This window comes from Neoarius graeffei, chromosome 5, assembly GCF_027579695.1.
Source record: "Neoarius graeffei isolate fNeoGra1 chromosome 5, fNeoGra1.pri, whole genome shotgun sequence".
NCBI lineage: Eukaryota > Metazoa > Chordata > Actinopteri > Siluriformes > Ariidae > Neoarius > Neoarius graeffei.
The window spans coordinates 66,051,849-66,077,039 of NC_083573.1; the positions used below are offsets into that span (position 1 = coordinate 66,051,849).

Genomic DNA, 25,191 nt, shown 5'->3' on the forward strand with positions numbered 1-25,191 from the left:
GAATAATGGAATAAAATTCTCACAACCTCAGTGAGTGCTAATTGATGAGTACTTACTCTTGAAAGATAGCTGCAGTCCCTTTCTGAAGCAGGGCAAGGGAGCGTTCAGACCACAGTGGCGCCAGTTGTGGTGGATCACGTTCATGTCGCATTCATATAAATCAGCGGTAACGTGGTTACTCTCCTCTTTGCCTCTCAACCTCAGTAAATCGGTGGTTTGCTTACTGAGTCAGCCCAAATTCCCCAGCGAATCAGAGTGTGACAGGAAAAACATGGCATATTGGGATTAAAGGAGTGAATTTTTTTTCTTTGTGTGCCTGCACGTGATGCAATTTGTGTGTAAACACACAATAGTGTGTGTTCATCACAGCAGTGTGCGTAGTTCTCGGCTAAAAGTCTCCAGCGCAAAGCTGAACACAGCAGAGTCATTCATAGAGTCAGGATGCCTGGGAGAAGTTTATATAAACTCTGCTCCGTAAGATGGCCTACTGGAGGTTTGAAGTGTGATATATTTTTTTTTTTTTCCTGTTGATGGATGGGAAAGAAGCTAGCAAGAGCTTCGTTAGTCTTGGCCCATATGTCCTCCTGGTCATACAGTGAAAAGTTAGTATTGGCTGCCTGCTGAGAGAGAGAGAGAGAGAGAGAGAGAAGGGCTTTCAAAGGCCTGACTTTGGGAAACAGTTTGAAAGTTTGATTAAGTATCATTTGCACTGCATTATATTGTCTCAACGACACATATTTCTGCTAGACTTCTATCACAAAATAGGCCAAAACTCATACTTTTCTATGTAGTTTCATTACTGCATAGAAATCCATGGACAAAGCAGCCTCAGTCTTCTTCAGTTCAACCCCCCTACACACACACACACACACACACACACACACACACACACTTATTCCCATGAACTAGAAGTTAGTAAATGGATTTTTCCCTGAAAATCGTGATTGAACTCCCTGTCATGCTGACTCTAGAAGCAGCTGCTAAGCATTTTTTTACTCTCTGGTTGGACATCCTGCTTGTGTAGCCTCTTTAAACAAACCACCGCAGTTCCTTAATCCCCGGCTTCTGCACACCCTAACAGTCATCAATTTGGGGCTTCAGGCTGCGTCCGACACCGCTGAGCAGGCTGTAGTACAACCTACACAACTACACACATGATTTCTGCCTGCCTGGCCATACTAAGCACACACAGCTTACACATGGTTAGGGGTCAATTATGGTAGGGATAGCGGTATGTAAAGCCTTAGGCTGTGGTTGTGGCAAACTTTTATGTATATAGATGGCTACCATGCTGCCTGCCAGTAAACTACACTGTGATTTCAGAACTGCAGTGTGTTTGGCGTTTTTGAAAATTTTTACCCGTTTGCAAAAAGGATGTTCATATTACACAGTTTGACAGTTCACTGTGCTGTTGCTACACGGTGTACAAGGACCGGTAAAAAAACACAGCTGTCACACATGGTTTAGAGTATTATGCAAGTGTTGTTGTACTGCTGGGTTCATACAGGCACCATATTCCCAGCTGTCTCTGATGTATTTACTCAAACCTCCATTTTTAAAGGATTTTTTATGGGATCATGACAAATTCATTAGCCTTTGTGAAGAAAAGAAGGAAAAAAGCGCATTTGCTTATCCTAACTCTAATGTGTCTTGTCAAAATGTCTGTGTAATATCAAGTCTTGGTTTTTACTTTCTGATATAAACTTAAATATTAGTCAGATACATTGTTTGAGTCAGGCATTCAAACATCAAATCCAATGTCCTCCAAATAACCCGGGGCTGAATAACTGATGAGGTGTGTACTACAGGTGCAATCCAGAGGTCTCCTAGAACAGTCTGGGTCATCCACCATATGGCTCTTCTATCAAGCCTGTTTATTTGGCAGCAGCCTCTAATCGCTAGTGAAAAAGCCCCGCCAAGAACATAGAAAAACAGTGTAGAGGATGTTAAAGATCTCTGCCCTGCACACCTATGACTGTCTTTGATTGTCAGTAAAACTAAGAGTCCTCTCTGTCTTCCAGATTATATCCGTCAGAACAACAACATTCCCTACTTCAGACGGCTCTGGTTTGACGTAAGCTCCATGGAGAAGAACGCCTCCAACCTGGTGAAGGCCGAGCTGAGGGTTTTCAGGCTACAGAACCCAAAGGCCCGTGTGTCTGAGCAGCGCATTGAGCTTTATCAGGTGAGCCATATACAGGCCAAACAGGTCGTTTTTAGTGCCTCGAAAGCAAGACGTAATCTTGTATAATTTTGTATGAGTATAATCTTGAAGATGCTATTGCTATGTTTGTCAGTACAAACTACTAATGTTTACCATTCCAGCACATTGAATTGAATCAATTTTAAAGGTCCCATGGCATGAAATTTTCACTTTCTGAGGTTTTTTAACGTTAAAATGAGTTCCTCTGACCTTCTTAAGTCACCCCAGTGGCTAGAAATTTCATAATGTGTAAACCAAACTATGCCCAACATTTGAGAATGGCGCGTCAAAACGGCGCGTTGATAAACTCTTCCCTTTACTACGTCAGCAAGGGAGATGATCCCCACGCCCCCCCCTCTGGATTCCCACCCACTGTATGAATTGCCCGCCCAGTTGTAGTGAGGAGACCATAGAGGACACAACAACATGGCATCACCTAAGCGAGCGAAACATGGAAGTTGCGCTGTACATGGATGTGACAACACAGAAAAGAGTCTGTTTTTACTGCCGACGGGAGAGCCCCTGAAGACGCAGTGGCTTAATTTTATTTAGTTCAATAATACGCCGTCGAGTCTACCTAAGACGGTGTATGTTTGTCGGAAGCATTTTCCTGAGGAATGTTTCCACAACTTGGGACAGTACAAGGCAGGTTTTGCACATCACCTGTCACTGAAGCCTGGGTCCGTACCAAGCATCCCTGCCGCATCAGCCACAAACAGCGAACAAGTAAGTGTATAACTGTTAAGTCGTTTTGCCGTGTTTTAAAATCGGTACCACGTTAGCCTTGCAATGGCTACATTAGCTGTGCAGCTAACCGCTTCCTGCAGTTAGCCAGGTACTCTGCGCTACAAAACCAAAAAGCATGCAGCATGCTCTGTTATAATAGCCAATCAAAACAGTTTTTACAAAGACACCCACATTCTTTTTTTTTAAGTCACTCGTTCATTTTATTTATTTGTTTGTTCAGTAAAAACCCAAACATTTGTTGAATTTATTTTATTTCCTCGCGTCGCACCTTAATGACGTCAGCGCGCTGTATTTTTCCCTTCGCGGTTTGTTCCTTCTCTCTCGCCATAGTAAGACACCCACATCCGCTTGTTCTGACCCACTGGAGGTAGCGTCACAGTGCTGTTAGCCAATCAGAGGTAACACGTTTACATGTCATGAATATTAATGATAAGACCCGCCCCCACCCTCTACCCTTCCCCGCCTCCTGCTTCTCATTAGCAAAACGACACACTGGGAAAAGCGCTGAAATGGGGCTTTCTCCCAGGAGGCTATATCTACGTGCCGAGGGTTCATTTTGAGAAAGGCTGCGGATATAACATCCGGAAACCTCCACGAGCCCGTTTAAAGCATCAACAAACCACCATGCCATGGGTCCTTTAAATATTATAGAATCAGTGAAACCCCACAAATATGTGGCAAAATATATTTGTGAATATAACTCAAGCCAGGTCACCTTGACTTACCATTACTCGACTCCCATCTGTGTTAGTTCATCAATTACCCCCAGTGTTATTAAGTTCTTTCTATAGTCCTTAGTGTAGATTGTCCCAAACAAAAGCCTGTACAGCAGGGGTGTAACACAATGCCATTGTCCATATGTGTATATGTTTAGTACATCAGTTATCCGTATATATGTATTTCGAATTAAACCTGAAGTGGACATGGCCTAAATGGAAAAGTTTAGCACACATTTTCTCACTAATTTAGTTGGTTCTATTTCCCAAAATGTTAACTAAGGCTGGCGATACATGGGGCAACTTTTTGGGCAATGTTGCCAGCAACGGGCAGCCAGGTGAGGTACAGAGCAACTAATTAAGGGCAACAGACAATTCGCAACAACCAATCAGATAATAGCAAATCTATTGCCAGGGAGACAAACACCGCAGATGGACACTGAAACATTTGCAGTTGTCACTTTTGTCTTGGCTTCAGCTTTTATTTCGCTCAAGTAAGTATCACTTCTGGAACAAAACTGAATAGATACTCTGGTCAAAAGATAATTACCACATTATTCTGTTAATAAAACACTTTTTTTAAATCTGTTTAAAAACGAAGAAGAAGCCTTTATTTGTCATACGTACACTCAAGCACAGACTTAAGCACGCAGTGAAATTCGTCCTCTGCATTTTAACCCATCTGAAGCAGTGAACACACACTTGCACACACCAGTGAGCAATGAGCACACAAACATACCCAGACCAGTGAACAGCTATGCTACAGCACCTGGGGAGCAGTTGGGGGTTAGGTGCCTTGCCCAAAGCTTGGGTGCCTCAGCCCAAGGCCGCTCCATGTTAACCTAACTGCATGTCTTTGAACTGTGGGGGAAACCGGAGCACCTGGAGGAAACCCACACAGACACGGGGAGAACATGCAAACAGCACACAGAAAGGCCCCCATCGGCCACTGGGCTCGAACCCAGAACCTTCTTGCTGTGAGGCAACAGTGCTAACAACCAGTCTCAATTGCATATGCTGTAACTAATAACTGACATGTACATCACAAAAACCTAATAGCAAAAACATAATTGTTTAATTCTCAACTCAGCAAAAAAGAAAAAAGGATATGGACCAGGAGATGGCTGCTGAAGAGGAAAAGGGGGTGACCAAGCTCCTGAAAGGCTTTTGTTTTTAGATCCCAAAGTTTGTACTGTTTTGCCCTTGGGTTCCACAAGTAGTCGTGCTCTGTATGTGAATTAGATCAGACGATAAGTTAGACAATCTGGATTACAACTCAAAAAAAAAAAAAAATCATGAGCTGCCCATCACTTTTAACTTGACACGAGAGCTCATGTTATCCGTACATAGCTAGCAATAACTTTCAGCTAACTATGTTAGTAAAAACCACCGCTAGTTAGTTAAATCCCATTCACTCTTTAGGGAGCGGTGGTTAGCTAACGGCAGTTTACACTTAGCTGAAAAAGTCAATGTCTTAATTACAACCTGAGCACATAAAAATAGATGTCTGTCGGTTTTCTAAGCATTTGATGAGGTAAATTCACTACTTTGGGTTCACACATAACAACTTACCGGCATAAAGAGATATAAGTTGTCTCTCTTTTTCTTCGCTCCACTGCCGGAGACGCCACCATCTTTGTTGAAAAATTCAGAAGCTCTCAGTTGGTCATGTGATTTGCTGCTAGCACTCTGACTGGATGATCTTAAAAAGTTGCCCAAAACGATCAAAATTGTTCAGACAGAAATTATGTTTCCCGATCTCAATGGGAAGGTGTCGAAGCGCAGTTGCTCGGCAACATTGCCCAAAAAGTTGCCCCATGTATCATCAGCCTAAGAAGTAGCCTAATTTAATCAACATGACCCTGACCAGGGAATTACTAAGAATAAATGCTATAAATCTATATTATTGAACATGGTCTTAGTGTGTCTGCTATCCTTCACATCTGATCACTTGCTTGCAGTGCACACAATACACACCAAGTCTTAACCAGATTCCATGGGAACTTTTCTGGAAGATTTCTCAAAAAAAAAAAAGAAAAGAAAACCCAGACACCAAATAACGTGTCTATAGAGGTTTTTCACCTGACGTCACAGGGTCACGTGATGCCCCGGTGTCCGCCATTTTGAAGGTCAAGCTAGCTAATGTCAACAACATAGTAGCTGGTATGTTACTGTAGCAATGTTTACGTTCAATCATTTGGATGACTGTTAAAACCTTTCAGTCTCAAGTTTTTCCTTTACTGTATTTACTAGTTTACTGAGCTAGCGCGCTCGGGCAGGCTGGGAGCTAGCGTGCTCGGGCAGGCCCGGGAGCTAGCGCGCTCGCTCCCAGCCTTCCCGGGAGCTAGCGCGCTCGCTCCCAGCCTGCCCGGGAGCTAGCGCGCTCACTCCGTAAACTAGTAAATACTGTAAAGGAAAAACTTGAGACTGAAAGGTTTTAACAGTCATCCAAATGACTGAACGTAAACATTGCTACAGTAACATACTAGCTACTATGTTGTTGACATTAGCTAGTGCTAACAGCTAGCTGCTAGTACACTGCTACAACTACACCGACCCTAATAATACAGTTCTTGGTCATTGCCTGGTAACAGCAAATTTATAACGGGCCATGTCTCAACAAACTAAGAAGTTATTTCAATGACATTTAATAACATTTTGTTTATCCTGAGGACCGAAAGTAAATGAAAATGTGAACAAACCTTAGCTGTAATAAGATGGCGACCACCGGCTCCAGGGACGACCCACTGATGTAGGCATGTTACCCAGCCTGACACAAAATATTTGTAGGCATCCAAACTCTTATACGCTTTCAGATCAATACCTGTGTATGGCGATGGGTTTTTAACGACATAGGTATACAGATCATGTGGGCCGAAGTCAGGTAAAGACGAGGGCTTCGTGTACTTCCGTACGTCAGTGAACAATCCTGGTGGAAGCAGGTAAATGTCGTTCTCTAAGCCTGCTAACCTCAATTTTTGCAAATACCTCTCCCTCTGCTCACCCTGTAAATGCCCTACGTCGCTGGATAGTGAAGGTGTTTTCTGCATCTCGCTCCTTTTTCTTTTATGTTTTTCATTTGTCGCCTTCCTCTCATTCAAACTGATTCGAGCCGTAACCTCCAAAATGGCAGCCTCACATGACTTGGTCACGTGGGTGAAAAACCTCTATTGGTATCTGTATCCGCTTGTTAATCTGTGACCTAACGACCATATTTCCGGGGCCAAGCCTCATCTTATCAACATGCTGCAGTACCGTGTCCCTCAATTTTTGAGTAGATCTAGTCCAAAAAACTATGCATTTGCCTAGAAGGAAAATGGTTCCTCACTTTTAGTGCTTATAAAATGTCATATATCCAGAAGAAAGTTAAAAATGAAAAACAAAGAGGCGAGAGGGTGAGACAAACAGTGGTGGTCAGTGATTGGTCGTGGGGCAGGACCATGGTTGTCAGTGAGTAGTTGCAAGCACAAGTCAGGTGTTACACTGTGAGATGAGTGAACTTGTTTTCTAAACTCTTATAACAGCGGCTGTGATGTGAGCTGGAAAGCCATATCAAGTTCACTATTTTCTTGAATAGACAGTCACTAATGTGTGCTGAAAAAGTTGCTAGATTTGTCACTAGGATTTTTTAAAATTAAAGTCATGAAAGGGGTCTAAAAAACCCCCACCAAATCTACCATCAGTCTCTATGTTGGCAACATGGAAGGGGCATTTAGTCCCAGAAATGGCTGTTGATGTCAGACTTAACAAGTGGATTTGGATCTGTTGAGAAGACATTCTCTTTATTCTGCATAATGTGTTTGTATTTAGTTTCATTCCATCTGTACAGTCACAGCCCCACCATTTGCAGTGGGCCAGTGTTTAACACTTATGTGGTGGTGGTAGCTCAGTGATTAAGACTCTGAGCTAATGAGCTGGTTGTAAGTAAGGTTACAGGTTTTTTACTGGGGATGAGCCCATGGAAAGGCTCTTGATTTGTTTTTTTGTTCTATTATAAGCTTGAATTGTTAGCCTGTCACAAATAAGTCATCAGTGGAATCTTTTACAACTATCAAAAAAGTCAGAGTCCCCCTCACACCAGAATCTGGTCTTCCCAGGCAGTCTCTTGTCCCAATACTAACCAACTCTTTAAGCCATACGGGTGCAGCACCAATCTCCATTTCGATAGCCGTCGGCCTCTCGCCTATACAGCTAGGGTTACAGTGGGGGGCTAGTCCTCTGATAACCGCGAGAGTTTGACTCCCCACTCACAACTGTATTGTAGTGTGCTTTGCCAGACGGTAGTAGGTACCATTTTTATGATGGGCTTTGGTACAACCCGACCACGCGTAGAACTCTCGATATCCCGGTTGAGAGGCGGACACACTAACCACTAGGCCAACTTGCGGTTTACAACTATCAAAGATCACACTAAATAAATCACACGCACACACTTTAATGTTGCACATTCATCATGCTACACTTTCTTTTTCTTTCAGTCCAGCCATGTTCAAGCATCTGAAAACAGTAAAGTGTATTGATCCAATAAACAGCTCTCCTTCACATAGAAAGCAGTGAGTGTGAAATATCGTGTTTTCTTTTACATTATGGAGGGTGATTTTGAAAATACCAAATTTGTGTCTCTGGCTCACACTTGCACTTCTTTGGCCCCCTCCACACTATTGTGTTTATAGCTAAAGGCAGCCATGACAGGTGCAGTAAACACTAGCTAAGCTGGGATTCACTCTCCCTAACACACAGATTATGATGATGTATGTGATATAGAACGTGCGAAGGGAGAACATTTTTCAGCCTTGAAATCCCTTCGTGATACAAAGTAACCCATAAGCCATTTATAAGACATATTTTATAAGACATGTTTTATCCTGTCTTACTCTGGGGGGTATTTAAAAAAGGCAAAACAGGAGTTTATGGTTTATTTCAGAATAAACCAGACACACCTTCCAACTTATTGTCTATAAATAGGAATGTCATTACATCATAACTCAGGTACATTTTTTTTTTTTTATTCCTCCCTTCTACACTTACTACAGTTTTTGCAACATCTTGCCAATGAGTTTTACGGTATCACTATCTCCACTGGTGAAATCAAACTACAGGTCCCATAGCACAGCTATTTTATGAGTTGATCAGTACAAGGCCCTAGTTCCTCCTTCAGATGCTTGTAGTGTAGCTGTGGGTCTCTAGTGTATACTCTCTGCTGCTTAGACCCAGCATGCGCCTCATGTCTAACATTTGCCACGGAGGCGAGGCAGGCCGAGTTTCTCAGTGTTGCAGACCAAGCAGTGTTTTACACATTAAGGAGTGCGTGGTCCAACGTAAACACACAGCCATGAAGGACAGAGCAATAACAGCGTGGTCCGGCCAGCATCTGTTTCCGCCAGCACAGCTCCTCCGAGCCTTTTTCCCAGACCTGGCTAATCGATCAGGGAGCCTCCAACGGGAAGGGGCGGAGTGAAGACGGAGTAGGTGGAGAAGGTGGTGGGATGTGGATGGGGGCAGGGGGCCTCCTCTAGACCTGTGCAGCTGAACTGTTTATAACTTTGGCTTTAACCAGCAGGCAGAGGGCCAATCTGTATTTTGCACTCACTGGGACATGGCAGGAATGAAAAAGGAAAGAAAAATTGGGGAAAGGTTGTAAAGTTGGAAACTGTTTACTTCCGGGCGCCAGAGAGGTCGATGGCCTCAACAGCTCTCTCCCTACTCTCTTTTTTTTGTGTGTGTGGATTTTGTCTGCTTTTTATTTAGTTATTGTCATGTACTGTGTGGGTTTTTTTTTCTTTTTTTTTTGCTGCAATGTTTTAGCTGTAGCTTTTTTTTTTTCCCTGTGCTTTTCTTTCGGGCAGTGCTCACTTACACCCATGATGAGCTCTTGTTATACTGATATGGAGCCGGTGTCCCCTCTGCTCACATACCTGAGGAGATATGGAGACACTCTGCCAGGGGAAAAAGAGCTGGAGTGAAGGTCCGAGAGAGGACTGAGAGAGAAATAAGAGTTAAATCATTTCTTCCTGTGGTCATTATGGGGAACATGAGGTCTCTTGTTAACAAGGTGGATGAACTGTCAGCTTTAGTGACCAATCAGCGGGTCTACAGGGAGCGTAGTTTGCTTTGTTTCACAGAAACATGGCTGCATGGGAATATACTGGACAGTCTGCTCAAGCTACCCGGCTTGTCGCTAGTCAAACAGAGCGGTAAGAAGAGAGGAGGTGGTCTTGCTGTCTCTACATGGTGTAATCCCAGACATGTAACGGTGAAGGACTGTATCTGCACCCCTGATATTGAACTTCTGGCGGTAAGTCTGAGACCATACTACCTACCACAGGAGTTCTCACATACTATTGTTGTCATTGTCCCCCCCCCCCCCCCATCATCTGTGGCAGTGAAGATTGCAAGTGACGTCATTCACACAGTCACCGCGGGACTTCAGACACAACATCCCAGCGCCTTATAATGATCAGTGGGGATTTTAAGCATGACTCCCTCTCTCCTGTCCTAATCAACTTCAAGCTGTATGCCAGCTGTACAGCGAGAGAGAACAAGATCCTGGACCTCTTTTACATGAATGTGAAAGGGGCATACAGCTGCTCTACTCTTCCCCCTTGGAAAATCTGACCACAGCCTCATACACCTTGTGACCACCTACAAACCACTGATTTGGTGACAGGGGGCCAGCACAAGCACTGTGAAGGTTTGGTCTAAGGACGCTAAGGAGCACCTCCAGGAGTGTTTTCAGGACACAAGCTGGGAACTGTTCCAGGGGGACTATGGGGAGGACATCGATGGCCTCTCTCGTTGCATCACGGAATACATCCATTTCTGCGAGGACACCATTGTACCCACCAGGAAGGTGTGCTGCTATCACAACAATAAGCCATGGATAACCAAAGAAATCAAGGGCCTTCTTAACAAGAAGAAGAGGGTGTTCATGGTTAAGGACAGAGACGAACTTCGAGATGTTCAAAAGGAGCTTAAGAGGAAGCTGAGAGAGGCTAAGAACAGCTACAGTGAGAAGATTGAGGCAAAGATGGGACAGAACAACACAAAAGAGGTGTGGAATGGGATGAAATGCATGACAAGATGCAATCTGCCTTCACCTGGAATGCAGGGAGACCTAGCGTTTGCATCTGAACTCAATCTGTTTTTCAATAGGTTTGACACAACCCCCACTTCTGTGTCTCCAGACAGTGAGGCTAGGTCTCCACTCAACACCCCTACACCCATTAACACCCCTGCTGGAGCCCTTGCTCCCCTTTCCATTGACACCACCACTCCCCTCCCAGCAGACTTCTGACCCCAGAGGACAGCCCACCCTTGCCCTTCAACCCCCTTCAAGGCAATATTAGTATAACAGTGGACCAGGAAACCTCATCATTCCCCCCCATCCCCTCCTATAACCAATCACCCACAGCCAGGAACTCACAGTTCCCTGCAAACCCCCTTACCATCCAGCCCCACATTCACCACCGTCCAGGTACAGCGGGAGCTCTCCAGGCTTCAGAGGAGCAAAGCCAGTGGACCTGATGACATCAATCCCAGGATCCTGAAAGTGTGTGTGCTGGGCAGCTGGCAGCTCCTCTACAGCACCTCCTTCAATCTCTCTCTGTGGTTGAAGAATGTGCCCACACTCTGGAAGACATCCTGCATAGTTCCAGCACCAAAGAAGAGTCATCCCAGTGGTCTGACTTAGTGATGGGGACAAGACCGCTTTTGCTGAGTCCGAATCAAGACCGAGTCTTTGAAGGGTCGAGACCGAGTCTGTTGGTTTTCAAATACAGTCGAGTCCGAGTCAAGACCGAGTCTTTGAGGAAGCAAGTCCGAGTCGAGACCAAGTCCTTTAGGAGTTGAGACCGAGTTGAGACCAAGACCATAAAAACATGTCAGTTTTCATATTTATGATTTAATATCACCCCAGTTAATAATCAACAGTGAGGCCTACAGACTGAGCTAGATTGGGAATTGTTTATAGGAGCAGTCTTAACATCTTAATATGGACTATGCTTTTACTATCATTAAAAAAATCCCTACCACATGCATCATCTTCTGCCTATTTTTCTAAACTGCTTCAACAGTCACTGACACTGACCTACTGACACTCACCGGCAGAATCTTTGCATTGCACCATGGGATGTCATTTACAAATAATGCCCGTCAACATTGCATTTTATTATTATTGTTGTTATGTGTTGTGTTTATTTTTTATATGAACATAAAAAAATGTGTTCGTCTCAAGGACTCGGTCTAAAATTACGAGTCCTTCTCCTCCCACTGTGGTCCGAGACAGAGTCAAGACCGAGTCTTTGAAGGAACAAGTCCGAGACGAGTCTGAGAAAGCAGAAATCGGTCTCGAGACCGGTCTCGAGTCCGAGACTGGACTCGAGTACTACATCACTAGTCTGACTATAGACCTGTGGCTCTGACATCACACGTAATGAAGACCTTTGAGAGACTGGTTCTGCAGCACCTGAGGACCCAGCTTACAGCTTTCCTGGACCCTCTGCAGTTTGCTTACCAGCCACATATCGGGGTGGAGGATGCTATCATCTACCTGACACACAAGACCCTCTGTCACCTGGAGAAGCAGGGAAGCACTGTGAGAGTTATGTTCTTTGACTTCTCCAATGCTTTCAACACCATCCAGCCTGGCCTACTGAGAGAGAAGCTGCTGGAGATGCACCTGCACCCCGACACCACTTCCTGGATCACGGACTACCTCACAGGCCAGCTACAATCCATCAGGGTGGATGGCTGTGTCTCTGAGTCTGTGATCAGCAACACCGGCATACCCCAAGGAACTATACTGGCACCATTCCTCTTCACTCTATACACCTTGGATTTCTGCGACAACTCTGGTTCCTGCCACCTCCAGAAGTTTTCCAACGACTCCTCCATTGTTGGATGCATCACTAGAGACAACAAGGAGTACAGAGGTCTGATTGAGAGCTTCATCACATGGTGTAGCAACAGCCACCTGAAGCTCAGCATCAGCAAGACTAAGGAGCTAGTGGTAGATTACCAGAGAAACAGAAACCCCCTGTCCCTGTTTTCATTCAGGGAGAGGAAGTGGAGAGGGTGGACTCCTACACATACATTGGGGTGCAGATCAACAGTAAACTGGACTGGAAACACAACATTGATGCCCTCCACAGGATAGGACAGAGCAGGCTGTTCTTCCTAAGGAGGCTGAGGTTGTTCAGTGTGTGCAATAAACTCCTGAAGGCATTCTACCAGTCTGCAGTAGCCAACGCTCTCTTCTTTGCCATGGTGTGCTGGGGCGGTGGCATCAGGACTGGAGAGGCCAACAAACTCAGTAAGCCGGTGAGGAAAGCCAGCTCTGTGGTGGGTCTGGAGCTGGGCAGTCTGGAGTCAGTGGGTGAGAGGAGGATGAGGGATAAAATCGGAGCTATCCTGGACAAACCCGCTCACCTTCTCCATGAGGAACTGTGGCAGTTGGATGGCTCATTCAGTCATCAGCTCATTCCACCTAAGAGCAAGCTGGAGTGCTTCAGATGCTCATTTGTGCCCACTGCCATGAGACTCTATAACAACAGCTGAGAATATTGACTGCCATCATGCTGACACACACACTCTTTCTCCTGCACTGGATTCATGTGGAACATTGCGTGCGTGCACTCTCTCTCTCTCTCTCTCTCTCTCTCTCTCTCTCTCTCTCTCTCGTGCACTGGACTCACATGGGACATTGCACAGCGCACATATGTACCGTATATATTCTGTATATTTTGTCCTTTTCTCTTTTGCCATAGCACTATCCCCCCTCCCTCTTATCTGCACTATTATCATGTACATGTATCATGTATCATGTATTTATATGGCTCACATGTTGCACTATTATTGTTACAGTTCCACCATACCTACGGTGACCTCACTTCACTGTGTCACTTTATATGGCTCTACAGTACTAGTTTGCGCACACCACTAGTGTATGCAGTGCCACTACCAATTCTTTTTGAGGTTTTTTTTTTTTTTGGGGGGGGGGTGTGTTAGGTCTTTTTGAGCAATTGTCCTTACAGGGTTAGTCAAAATTATGTTAACACTTAAATGCTAGAAACCATTTATTCACAAAACATTCATCATATGTGCAAGATGATTTACAGCATGGTCTCAACCTGTTCGCCATCGTGTTCAACATACAAAAACCAGCGAGCAGCAGCACCATTTCATCTGTCACCCCGGGCGTACGTCTATCTGCAGGAGAAAAATAATCCATTAGTGTTAACAGAATTTTGACTAACCCTGTATTTAGCTGTCTTTACTCTATTATCTCATCTCATTATCTCTAGCCGCTTTATCCTTCTACAGGGTCACAGGCAAGCTGGAGCCTATCCCAGCTGACTACGGGCGAAAGGCAGGGTACACCCTGGACAAGTCGCCAGGTCATCACAGGGCTGACACATAGACACAGACAACCATTCACACTCGCATTCACACCTACGCTCAATTTAGAGTCACCAGTTAACCTAACCTGCATGTCTTTGGACTGTGGGGGAAACCGGAGCACCCAGAGGAAACCCACGCAGACACGGGGAGAACATGCAAACTCCGCACAGAAAGGCCCTCGTCGGCCACGGGGCTCGAACCCGGACCTTCTTGCTGTGAGGCGACAGCACTAACCACTACACCACCGTGCCGCCCTATATTATGTTCTATTATAGTTTATTACATTCTGTTATATTTATATCTGTCTTTATTCTACTATATTTTATCCTAATATATGTATAAAACTTAGCCTACATTCATCTGTATTTTACTCTGTACTTGAGCTGCAACACCTGAATTTCCCCTCATGGGGATCAATAAAGGAATAACTTAACTTAAAGGGTTTGAGAGCAGTTAGTTGTGAGTGCTGAAGTTTTTTCTGTTTCTCTTTATAGATCCTGGGCCATAAGGACCTCACATCACCCACACAGCGCTACATTGACAGCAAAGTGGTGCGTACTCGTACAGAAGGGGAGTGGCTGTCCTTTGACGTAACCGAAGCAGTCAGCGAATGGCTACTGCACAGAGGTAAAGGGGAAAAGGGAGCAGTTTCGTGTGTGTGTGTGTGTGTGTACTTGTATATCCTTTACCCAAATACAAATACGACAATTTATTGCCCTTCAATATACTGGCTAGATTTTCTTACTATTTAGTAGTCCCATTTAATCAGTTGTGGTTGTGAGGGAGAGCTGTGGTTGTGGTTAAGAACATAATAGCCCATCAATCAAATTTAAGACAGCAAAATATAAAATTAAAACATTTTTATATTGTGTGTGTGATATTGTATTGTATAGTCCACTGATAATGTATTGTCATTTTTATAGTATATAGATTTTTGCCATTTTCCTATATGGCAGATTATATGGATAATATTGGCCTGCAGAATTTTACGTTTCACATATATTATAGTGTGTAAATACAGTATGATAATAATAATGTATAAAGTATTATATACTGTATATGTAAAACATACATGGTAAGTAGGCTATTGCATAGAGCAATGCATATGAGCGTGTATATTTTTAGTTAATCATATTTATTTGAGAGTGAAAAAACATTTAAAGCAAAACTGAAACTTGGTGCCGACAGAAGAACAAAAAGTGGCATAAAGCACCCACGTTATGAGATAAAATAGAACAGTTAAAAAACAATATATGTATTGAAAATACCCTGCAAAAATGTATATATTAGTAACTATTTACAATTTTCTGGACTATACAATAATATATTTTTGCTGTGTGAGAGCTGTTGTAAAGTATTTTGTCCAACATTCACCAAACATTCTCCACACCACCACAGACATCTGTTTAAAAATGAAATCTCAAAGAGTACCATTGTATTGTGAGAGTGCGAGAGCAGTGTGTGCACCGAGTGTTAGTCAGCATTGTTGGCAGGCCTGTGATGAATGCAGAAGTTGGCTCTGTTTGCATGGAGTCACTGGTGGCTTTAGCTGTACCTCCACACAGCAGAGAGAAGGAATGAGTTATCTTAGTCACCCAAATCCCATGCCAGCTCTAGGGTGAGCTCACCGATCTGCAGTAGGTTAGCCAGTCTGACTTCTTCCCCCATTCCCTCCTCCAGACAGAAACAATGGATTCAAGATCAGTCTGCACTGTCCCTGCTGCACATTTGTGCCATCAACTAATTACATCATCCCAAACAAGAGTGAGGAGCTGGAGGCCCGCTTTGCAGGTGGGTTACAGTGTGGGAATGCTTGCATGTTTGTGAGGAGAGGAAATTGAGAACGTGTGTCATGTCTTCCTGCAGTTCAGCAAGGTTTTTTTTTTTTTTAAATGTTTTCTTTTTAATCAGTCAGAACAACGTTGTTCATACATCTGCAGATGTTCTACATATTTGTTTCTATCTCACAGCAGGACACCTAATCTTCTAAATCCACCTAGCTGATTAAAATGCTTACAATACATTCCATGTTCATTGAAGTAAAAATGTTCTCACTTCCACTTCCTGGCTTTGCTAATCAGTTTTGGGGATGCTGCTTGACAGGGATTGATATCTCCATCCACCCTCACAGTGGCCAGTCTCCACACTTGCTGCTCATGTTGCTCCCATCCTACCGTCTTGAGTCCCAGCACAGGAGCCACAGACAGAAACGAGCCCTGGATGCTGCTTTCTGCTCCAGGTCAGAATCCTTATAGTCTCCATTTAGATCTTAGAAAGAGTGCATAGTGTTTTACCATTTGCCATTACGCATCTGGGCAATCGAAATCTGTGCTTGTATTTCACAGGAACGTTCAGGACAACTGCTGTCTGCGCTCACTATACATTGATTTCAAGAAAGACTTGGGATGGAGGTGGATCCATGAGCCAAAAGGTTATAATGCCAACTTCTGTGCTGGAGCATGTCCTTATCTCTGGAGTGCAGACACCCAACACACCAAGGTAAGAATATCTAGCACAATAAAGTGTACTCAATCCAGGCCAGACGTTTAGGAGGTTAAAGTTTTGGAAAATATTTTACAATTAATTTAATTTGCCAACCAGAACTACAACAAGATGTTTTCTGGTCAAGGTGTATTATGTAAAATGCTCTTCTGAGATTCACCTGAGTACCCAGTGAGAAAGGGCATAAAGAGGTTCTGGAGTGCCATACCAAAGCATTCCTGCTAAAACTAAATAAAGGCCGTCATGAAAGCTGAAGAATGAGATTGTTACACAGGCAGAATTTAAGCAAAAACAAACAGAATGAAGGCATTGGTGATCTGTTATCTCCTAGTAAAAAAGAAAGTGTTTATTTTTACATGTGCACTTATTTTAAAGGAGAACTGAAGGCAAATGTTTTATTATCAAAATTCTATTTATCTCATTGTATTAAATATCGGAATGCATTTTTGATCGCTATTCTGTCACTGCTACAGCAAGTTATGAGTGTTTGAAATATGCTCTGTAATATATCAGTCCATATGTCAAAGCAATGGCCATAAACGAGATTCGTTGAGACCTGTGCGAGACATCGTAGGACGGAAGTAAAACGTACAGCGGAAATCAAAGTGACCAACATCTGCCAACATTGTCAAAAGGCGCACGCCCTCTTTCGAATGCTGATGTAATCAAGCCGGAAGTTTTGTTTGTTTTGATAGCAATCAGGAAAGTTTGAAAAAAGTAGGCAGTAATCGTCATTTAAACTCGTTTTTGTGCAATATTTCGTTTGGAAAACAGTTTTCAAAATGGCGGCACCGACACCTGGCTGACACTTCACGTTTCGAAGTCTCGCACAAGTCTCGTGAAGATCGCGCGGATAAGCGACGCCTGCCGCGGACCAAACGAACTAAATTCAACATGGCTAAAATCCAAATAGGCCGATAAGTATAATATTTAATTGCAATTAGTTGCCAATACGAGTCACGATATAAGGTTACTGAAACCGAAAACGTAATTGAATAATACGTTAATTAAGAAATAAAGCAAGTTTAAAAATGACTTCAGTTCTCCTTTAATTGCTTTCAAAATGTAGGTCTGGAGTATAACCTTGAAATTACCTTTGCTATCGCAATCCTCACCTTGGATAATTTTTCTGAGAGGTCGGTTACTATTACATAATTCATACAGACTTAATAAGCCATATCTAGCTCAATTTAATGTCAATCATAATTGTAGCATGGTCGATAACCTAAGTAGACTCCCTTATGTATTAAGAATGATTGAGCAATTATAGTAATAATGTCATTATATGGCTATTCTCAAATCAGGAACAGATCAGATATTCAGATATTCCCCTTGCTACTCCATAACTAAGAACCTGGACCATCAGTTATTAATGGTGCGTGTGCCCAAATATGTCAGTAAATTGTGTGTAGGAATTTTTCAGCACAAAATTTATCAGAAGATAATTTTGCTTACATTTGTATTTACAAGTGGAATGTGGAGTTGCTCAGGAGTGCTTTACATTAGGGTTTATTGAATCGTTGGTCTGGACTGCGAAAAACTATGAAGGCCTTTATTGCTTTTTAATTAAATGTAAGTAAGGTTCAATGCAGTCTATTTGTGGTTATGCCCAAATCCTGTAAAAGGTTATCAGAGTGCACATGGTAAACACACATCGCTCATTTCTTTGATGATGTGTGTCGTGCCATTTGGATAGAGCGCATACCCAGTGCACATGCACAAACAGGACAAATAGTCAGTCACTGGAACTATTGGTTGCTCTCATTTTGCAATTAAAACATCATCAGAAAATTAAATATGTTTATTGTAAAGGTTTCCATACCTGCAGATTTGCATCACATACGAGTTATTGTAAAATATTACATTAAAAATTAATCCAAAACACAAAAAATGTTAAATAGGACATCATAATGTCGCTTAACTTTACTTATTAAAATGTTATCCTTACTTCAGAAAGGTTTCTTTCTTTTGTTTGTTTGCTTGCAAAAAGTGTTTTCTTACCATATAGCATTAAATGTGGGTATGTCATTATTTAAATAACAAACAACTGGTATCTATTAAGCAATCAACTTTATAAGGCTTCATTCACCTTATTTCGAAAGTGGGAAATCAGAATTATGTCATTTTTGACTTCAGAACATTCGAGCTACAAAGTGGGGGAAAGAGGCACCTTCATGTTCGGCTTTTGTTAGCAACAAGTTAGACAGAAAGCTGTGATCAGTGCTGTATATTTACCTCCACAGAGAACAGCATAGTCAGTGATATGGATTTAAACAAGCTAATTTGTTTTTTGATTGTATATTAATTGAGTTAAAGGACATACTTGTATATACAGTATAACAAATACAGTGGTGCTTGAAAGTTTGTGAACCCTTTAGAATTTTCTATATTTCTGCATAAATATGACCTAAAACATCATCGGATTTTCACACAAGTCCTAAAAGTAGATAAAGAGAACCCAGTTAAACAAATGAGACAAAACTATTATACTTGGTCATTTATTTATTGAGGAAAATGATCCAATATTACATATCTGTGAGTGGCAAAAGTATGTGAACCTCTAGGATTAGCAGTTAATTTGAAGGTGAAATTAGAGTCAGGTGTTTTCAATCAGTGGGATGACAGTCAGGTGTGAGTGGGCACCCTGTTTTATTTAAAGAACAGGGATCTATCAAAGTCTGATCTTCACAACACATGTTTGTGGAAGTGTATCATGGCACGAACAAAGGAGATTTCTGAGGACCTCAGAAAAAGCGTTGTTGATGCTCATCAGGCTGGAAAAGGTTACAAAACCATCTCTAAAGAGTTTGGACTCCACCAATCCACAGTCAGACAGATTGTGTACAAATGGAGGAAATTCAAGACCATTGTTACCCTCCCCAGGAGTGGTCGACCAACAAAGATCACTCCAAGAGCAAAGCAACTGAAGGCCTCTCTCACATTGGCTAATGTTAATGTTCATGAGTCCACCATCAGGAGAACACTGAACAACAATGGTGTGCATGGCAGGGTTGCAAGGAGAAAGCCACTGCTCTCCAAAAAGAACACTGCTGCTCATCTGCAGTTTACTAAAGATCACGTGGACAAGCCAGAAGGCTATTGAAAAAATGTTTTGTGGATGGATGAGACCAAAATAGAACTTTTTGAAAGTGTTATGTTTGGAGAAAGGAAAACACTGCATTCCAGCATAAGAACCTTATCCCATCTGTGAAACATGGTGGTGGCAGTGTCATGGTTTGGGCCTGTTTTGCTGCATCTGGGCCAGGACAGCTTGCCATCATTGATGGAACAATGAATTCTGAATTATACCAGCGAATTCTAAAGGCAAATGTCAGGACGTCTGTCCATGAACTGAATCTCAAGAGAAGGTGGGTCATGCAGCAAGACAACGACCCTAAGCACACAAGTCGTTCTACCAAAGAATGGTTAAAGAAGAATAAAGTTAATGTTTTGGAATGGCCAAGTCAAAGTCCTGACCTTAATCCAATGGAAATGTTGTGGGAGGACCTGAAGCGAGCAGTTCATGTGAGGAAACCCACTAACATCCCAGAGTTGAAGCTGTTCTGTACAGAGGAATGGGCTAAAATTCTTCCAGGCTGGTGTGCAGGACTGATCAACAGTTACCAGAAACGTTTAGTTGCAGTTATTGCTCCACAAGGGGGTCACACCAGATACTGAAAGTAAAGGTTCACATACTTTTGCCACTCACAGATATGTAATATTTGATCGTTTTCCTCAATAAATAAATGACCAAGTATAATATTTTTGTCTCATTTGTTTAACTGGGTTCTCTTTATCTACTTTTAGGACTTGTATGAAAATCTGATGATGTTTTAGGTCATATTTATGCAGACATATAGAAAATTCTAAAGGGTTCACAAACTTTCAAGCACCACTGTATTGAATTGAATTTGAATTGAATTGCCTTTATTGTCCTTGTAAATGTATACAGGAAAATTAAAATTGCCACTCTATGGTGCCAACACAGAAAAACAGGACATTTAAAAAATGAAAATTGTGACACTGGAAATTCATCTCATCTCATTATCTGTAGCCGCTTTATCCTGTTCTACAGGGTCGCAGGCAAGCTGGAGCCTATCCCAGCTGACTACGGGCGAAAGGCAGGGTACACCCTGGACAAGTCGCCAGGTCATCACAGGGCTGACACATAGACACAGACAACCATTCACACCTACGGTCAATTTAGAGTCACCAGTTAACCTAACCTGCATGTCTTTGGACTGTGGGGGAAACCGGAGCACCCGGAGGAAACCCACGCGGACACGGGGAGAACATGCAAACTCCGCACAGAAAGGCCCTCGCCGGCCACGGGGCTCCAAACACTGGAAATTAAACTAAATAATCTTTATAAAAATAAAGTGCAGGTGCAAAGCAGCATGAATGAATTATAAATTAAATATAAAGGTAAGAGGTGCCACTTTCATGATTTACCGTTCATGCTGTGAGCAGCCGTGTTAAGTTGATGTCACTTGCTGAATTCACGGTTGAGGAGTTTGTCCCAAGTTCATAAGTAGGAATTCCCAGTTGATGGGGAGTGGAGTGGGGGTTTCTTTGTTTTTTCCTAGTCGGAGGTTGGAAACTATGAATTACAACATTTTGGTCAAATTGTTTTAATTCATTTGGTCAGAATTACACATGGGCTTGTGAGCTGATATTTGATGCCTCCCAATTTGATTGAGCATACAAAATTTTAAAATGTTATCCATAAGAAGCAATTTACAACTATTTCTATGTTAATAAATGAGACACACACACACACACACACACACACACACACACAAAATAAAAACAGCACTGAAATGAAGTCTACAGGATGGATTGCTAATGGCATTTTTTTGTGTTCTCTCAAAGGTCCTTGGTCTATATAACACCATTAATCCAGAAGCATCAGCCTCTCCGTGCTGCGTGTCCCAGGACCTGGAACCTCTTACCATCCTTTACTTCATTGGCAAGACCCCTAAAATTGAGCAGCTTTCCAATATGATTGTAAAGTCCTGCAAATGCAGCTAGGAACTGGCTAAAGCTGCACACAAACACACACACACACACACACACACACACACACACACACACACATGCACACACTCACCGCACTCATACAGTACATTATAAATTTTGATACAATCACAAACTGTCTCATTCACACAGGTAAAGAAATTGTCATGCAGGCCGGGAACAGAAATGTACATTTCCTACAACCAGCATAATGTATTTGTACAAAGTGAGCACACAAAGCAGCACATGCAGAGTTTGCAATTAAGTGTGTGCATACGTGTTTGTGTGTGTGTGTATGTGTGCTGGGAAAAATGGCCCTTTTAGTACATCTCATCTCACACACTCATCACACCAGGACGTGAGTATGGCAAACACTGGAAGTACATGATTAAGTTTCTACATGTGAAGTAGTAGAAAAGAGAATCCCTTATTTCAGCAAGCAGTTACAGCAAACTCTGTTTCCTTCTTTTCCTTCTTTACCTATGCATCCCTCAAAACTGTAGTAACATTTGTTTTTCGTTATTTTTAAAGCTGGTTTTGATTCTTAGAAATTGTTGAAACCTCACTTATTTAACGTCAGCGGGGCTTGTTAGTGACTTTCCTGGCTAAGATATGACGAGAGCAATGGGGGAAAGGAAAGGTGAAGAGATTTTCATGATACAGAAAGACACCAAGGGACTGAAAATAGTTTAGCTAAATTCCATTGCAGCTGAACAAGAGGTGAACAAGCTATTCCCAAAAAAAAAAAGCAAAAAAGCATGTGACTGACTGAGAGTTTGGAAAGCAACAGGTGTGAAGTCTGCCTCATGATATGTCCAGAGTTTAGGAATATACTATAAAATGATGCTTTTTGAATTCAGAAAGTGTGCAAAGTATAACGTTAGAGGTGCTGTGAATCATGCAGTTAAACTGAAAAAGTTGCCTTTCTGTTTATCATTTGTAATGCCAAGTAATCATGAGTACACACTACAGAACATATTATATACTACAGAACATCTGTCATGATTACATTAAAAAAAAACCTTACATGCACACCCACACGTTCATCGCAGGGTTGTTGGTTTTTTTTTTGTTATTTTTTTTAAATGAGGAACAATATATATATATATAGGAACTTAAGCGTTCCCATAAAGCTGATCGTGCTGATCAGCTACAGTCATGTCAACATTCTATGAAGTACTGAGATGAGATGTAATTAGAGTGGGACAGAGAGCAGGGTTATGGTAGGTGACAATGTACTATGGAAGACTTGGAAAGGAGGTTGTATCAGAAAAGTCAGAGGAAGGACAGAACAACAGCAGAGGGATATTTGCCAAGTGATTAGAGGCATGTCGAGCAGATGTCTGACAATGTCTCTGTGGCTGGCTGTAGCAATGAGAGTCAGTAAATGCCTGGCACTTCCAGCTTATCGAGTTTCAACATGTGGCATGAATGGGGCCAGGCCAGCCTTATGAGTGTACTTGAGTAGCCATGGATGGATATGTGCCATTGAGAAACTTTGTACTGCACTCAAATCTGAGAGCAAAGCCCCTCCTTTTTTTTGTTTTGTTTATTTTCCCGTTCCAAGGAACCGAGATCCTTTGATACAAAGAATTGCACTGACTGTATTTTATTATTAACTTTTTTTTTGTAACTTTTTTGTTTGTTGGATTTTTACTTGTAGTTCATGCCCCCCAACATACCACAAGTGTTAACGACGTGACTTCAGTAAGGAAATTTGGCCAGGCAAAAAAGAAACAGCTCAGACCAATGTAGAATGATCTCTTCCAACATTATATAATATGTAGGTGACAGTATACGACGCCCTACCCCCAGCCCTCCTCATAGTGCTAGTGGACTTCCTTAAGACACAGGAAGTGCAAGGAAGCACAACCATTGTCACATTAGAACAGGGGTTTCTTTATTCCGTCCTCAAACACCTCCTGCCAAGCCACTTTTGTTGTTCCTTTCCAGTTTCTGATCATATGAAACCATGTAAGGGAGAACTGTGCGACTCTGACTTCCTGGTTCTGATATGATCTGGGATAGAGTGTGGATTGGCCGAGGGTGGTCGAGGACCATATCAGTGACCCCTGCGTTAGAGCTGTATATTGTTAATGTTGTTTATGATGATGTTGATGTTGTTGACCCACTACGACGTATTGTAACACATTATTGTTATGGTGCTCTAGTGGTAAATAAATTATTTAAATAACAACGGAAAATAAGCATGTCCTGTCTTTTTTGTCATCTTGTATAGGCACTGTTACAAACAAACACACACACACAAAAGGAAAACAGAACAACTGGCCCCTATTCATTAAAACTGTGTACGATCAACTGTGTAAGCATTAATGAGAATGTTCAAATGTTATTGTCAACATTCATTGATATATCCTTTCATGGAAGAGAATTTTTTAACTTTTGTTCATCTCATCTCATCTCATTATCTCTAGCCGCTTTATCCTGTTCTACAGGGTCGCAGGCAAGCTGGAGCCTATCCCAGCTGACTACGGGCGAAAGGCGGGGTACACCCTGGACAAGTCGCCAGGTCATCACAGGGCTGACACATAGACACAGACAACCATTCACACTCACATTCACACCTACGGTCAATTTAGAGCCACCAGTTAACCTAACCTGCATGTCTTTGGACTGTGGGGGAAACCGGAGCACCCGGAGGAAACCCACGCGGACACGGGGAGAACATGCAAACTCCACACAGAAAGGCCCTCGCCGGCCCCGGGGCTCGAACCCGGACCTTCTTGCTGTGAGGCGACAGCGCTAACCACTACACCACCGTGCCGCCCACACTGTTTTGTTCATATTTAAAATTTTTATTTCACTTTTATTTCCAGGTAAATTTTCATTATATCCAATAATACCAAGTACTACAAAGTAATATATTTAGGTATTCCTTTGATGACAGTTTTAAGGCTAAAAAATGAATCAAGAAATGACTTCAGACACCAGCATTTTGCCTGAAGGTGTTTAAAAAAATTTTTTATTGGTTTTATAATCAGATAGAAGCCCTGCACATCATGCATCATCTGTTTATCTGATTGTCCCTGTTAAACAAATGCAGCTTTCCAAAAAAAAAAAAGTTTATATCCGATACACACTTTTGATTTGTCCCTCAGAGTTACTGCTGTGTTGTCATAAAAACTGTCCTGTGCCTATCACAAGACTCTTATCTGTTAAACATCCTTTCAACATACTGTACTTAGTACTGTTTGCTTTTATAATTCTACACTTAATGTGTAACGTAATCACTTGTAATCCTGCTATGCTGTATCGTCCAGAAGAAGATGGGTTCCTTTTTGAGTCTGCTTCGTCTCAAGGTTTCTGTCTCCTGTCATTTTACACAGACTCTGTTGCCTCTGGCTTGCTCATTAGAGATCTAAATCTACATAGAGTTCTATAAAGCTATGATTGTGACCAGGTCTATTGTTAAAAATTGAATTAAATTGTTTGCATCGTTGCTAAATAAACTTACTGAGTAATGGTCAATGCCTCAGTGCTTATGTTGTATTACTGGTCTTATGTTTAAACAAATTGCCCCGTTTCTGTCCTGTGTTGTTCCTGTGAACTGTGTTGTAGTGTGTATTGTACCATAGTGCTGGAAGAACA

At 42.3% G+C, this 25,191-nt stretch overlaps 1 protein-coding gene across 1 annotated transcript in view; it reads left to right on the plus strand.

The window, feature by feature from the left end:
- tgfb2 (transforming growth factor, beta 2) overlaps positions 1-23,789 on the plus strand; it is a 38,062-nt gene extending 14,273 nt beyond the window's left edge. Inside the window, exons 2-7 of the mRNA XM_060922258.1 lie at positions 2,022-2,185; positions 14,559-14,691; positions 15,745-15,855; positions 16,168-16,303; positions 16,410-16,563; positions 21,439-23,789. Coding sequence (XP_060778241.1) covers positions 2,022-2,185; positions 14,559-14,691; positions 15,745-15,855; positions 16,168-16,303; positions 16,410-16,563; positions 21,439-21,597 — 857 coding nt within the window. The 3' untranslated portion in view covers positions 21,598-23,789. The remainder of the gene's footprint in view (positions 1-2,021; positions 2,186-14,558; positions 14,692-15,744; positions 15,856-16,167; positions 16,304-16,409; positions 16,564-21,438) is intronic.
- The last annotated feature ends 1,402 nt before the right edge of the window (positions 23,790-25,191 follow it).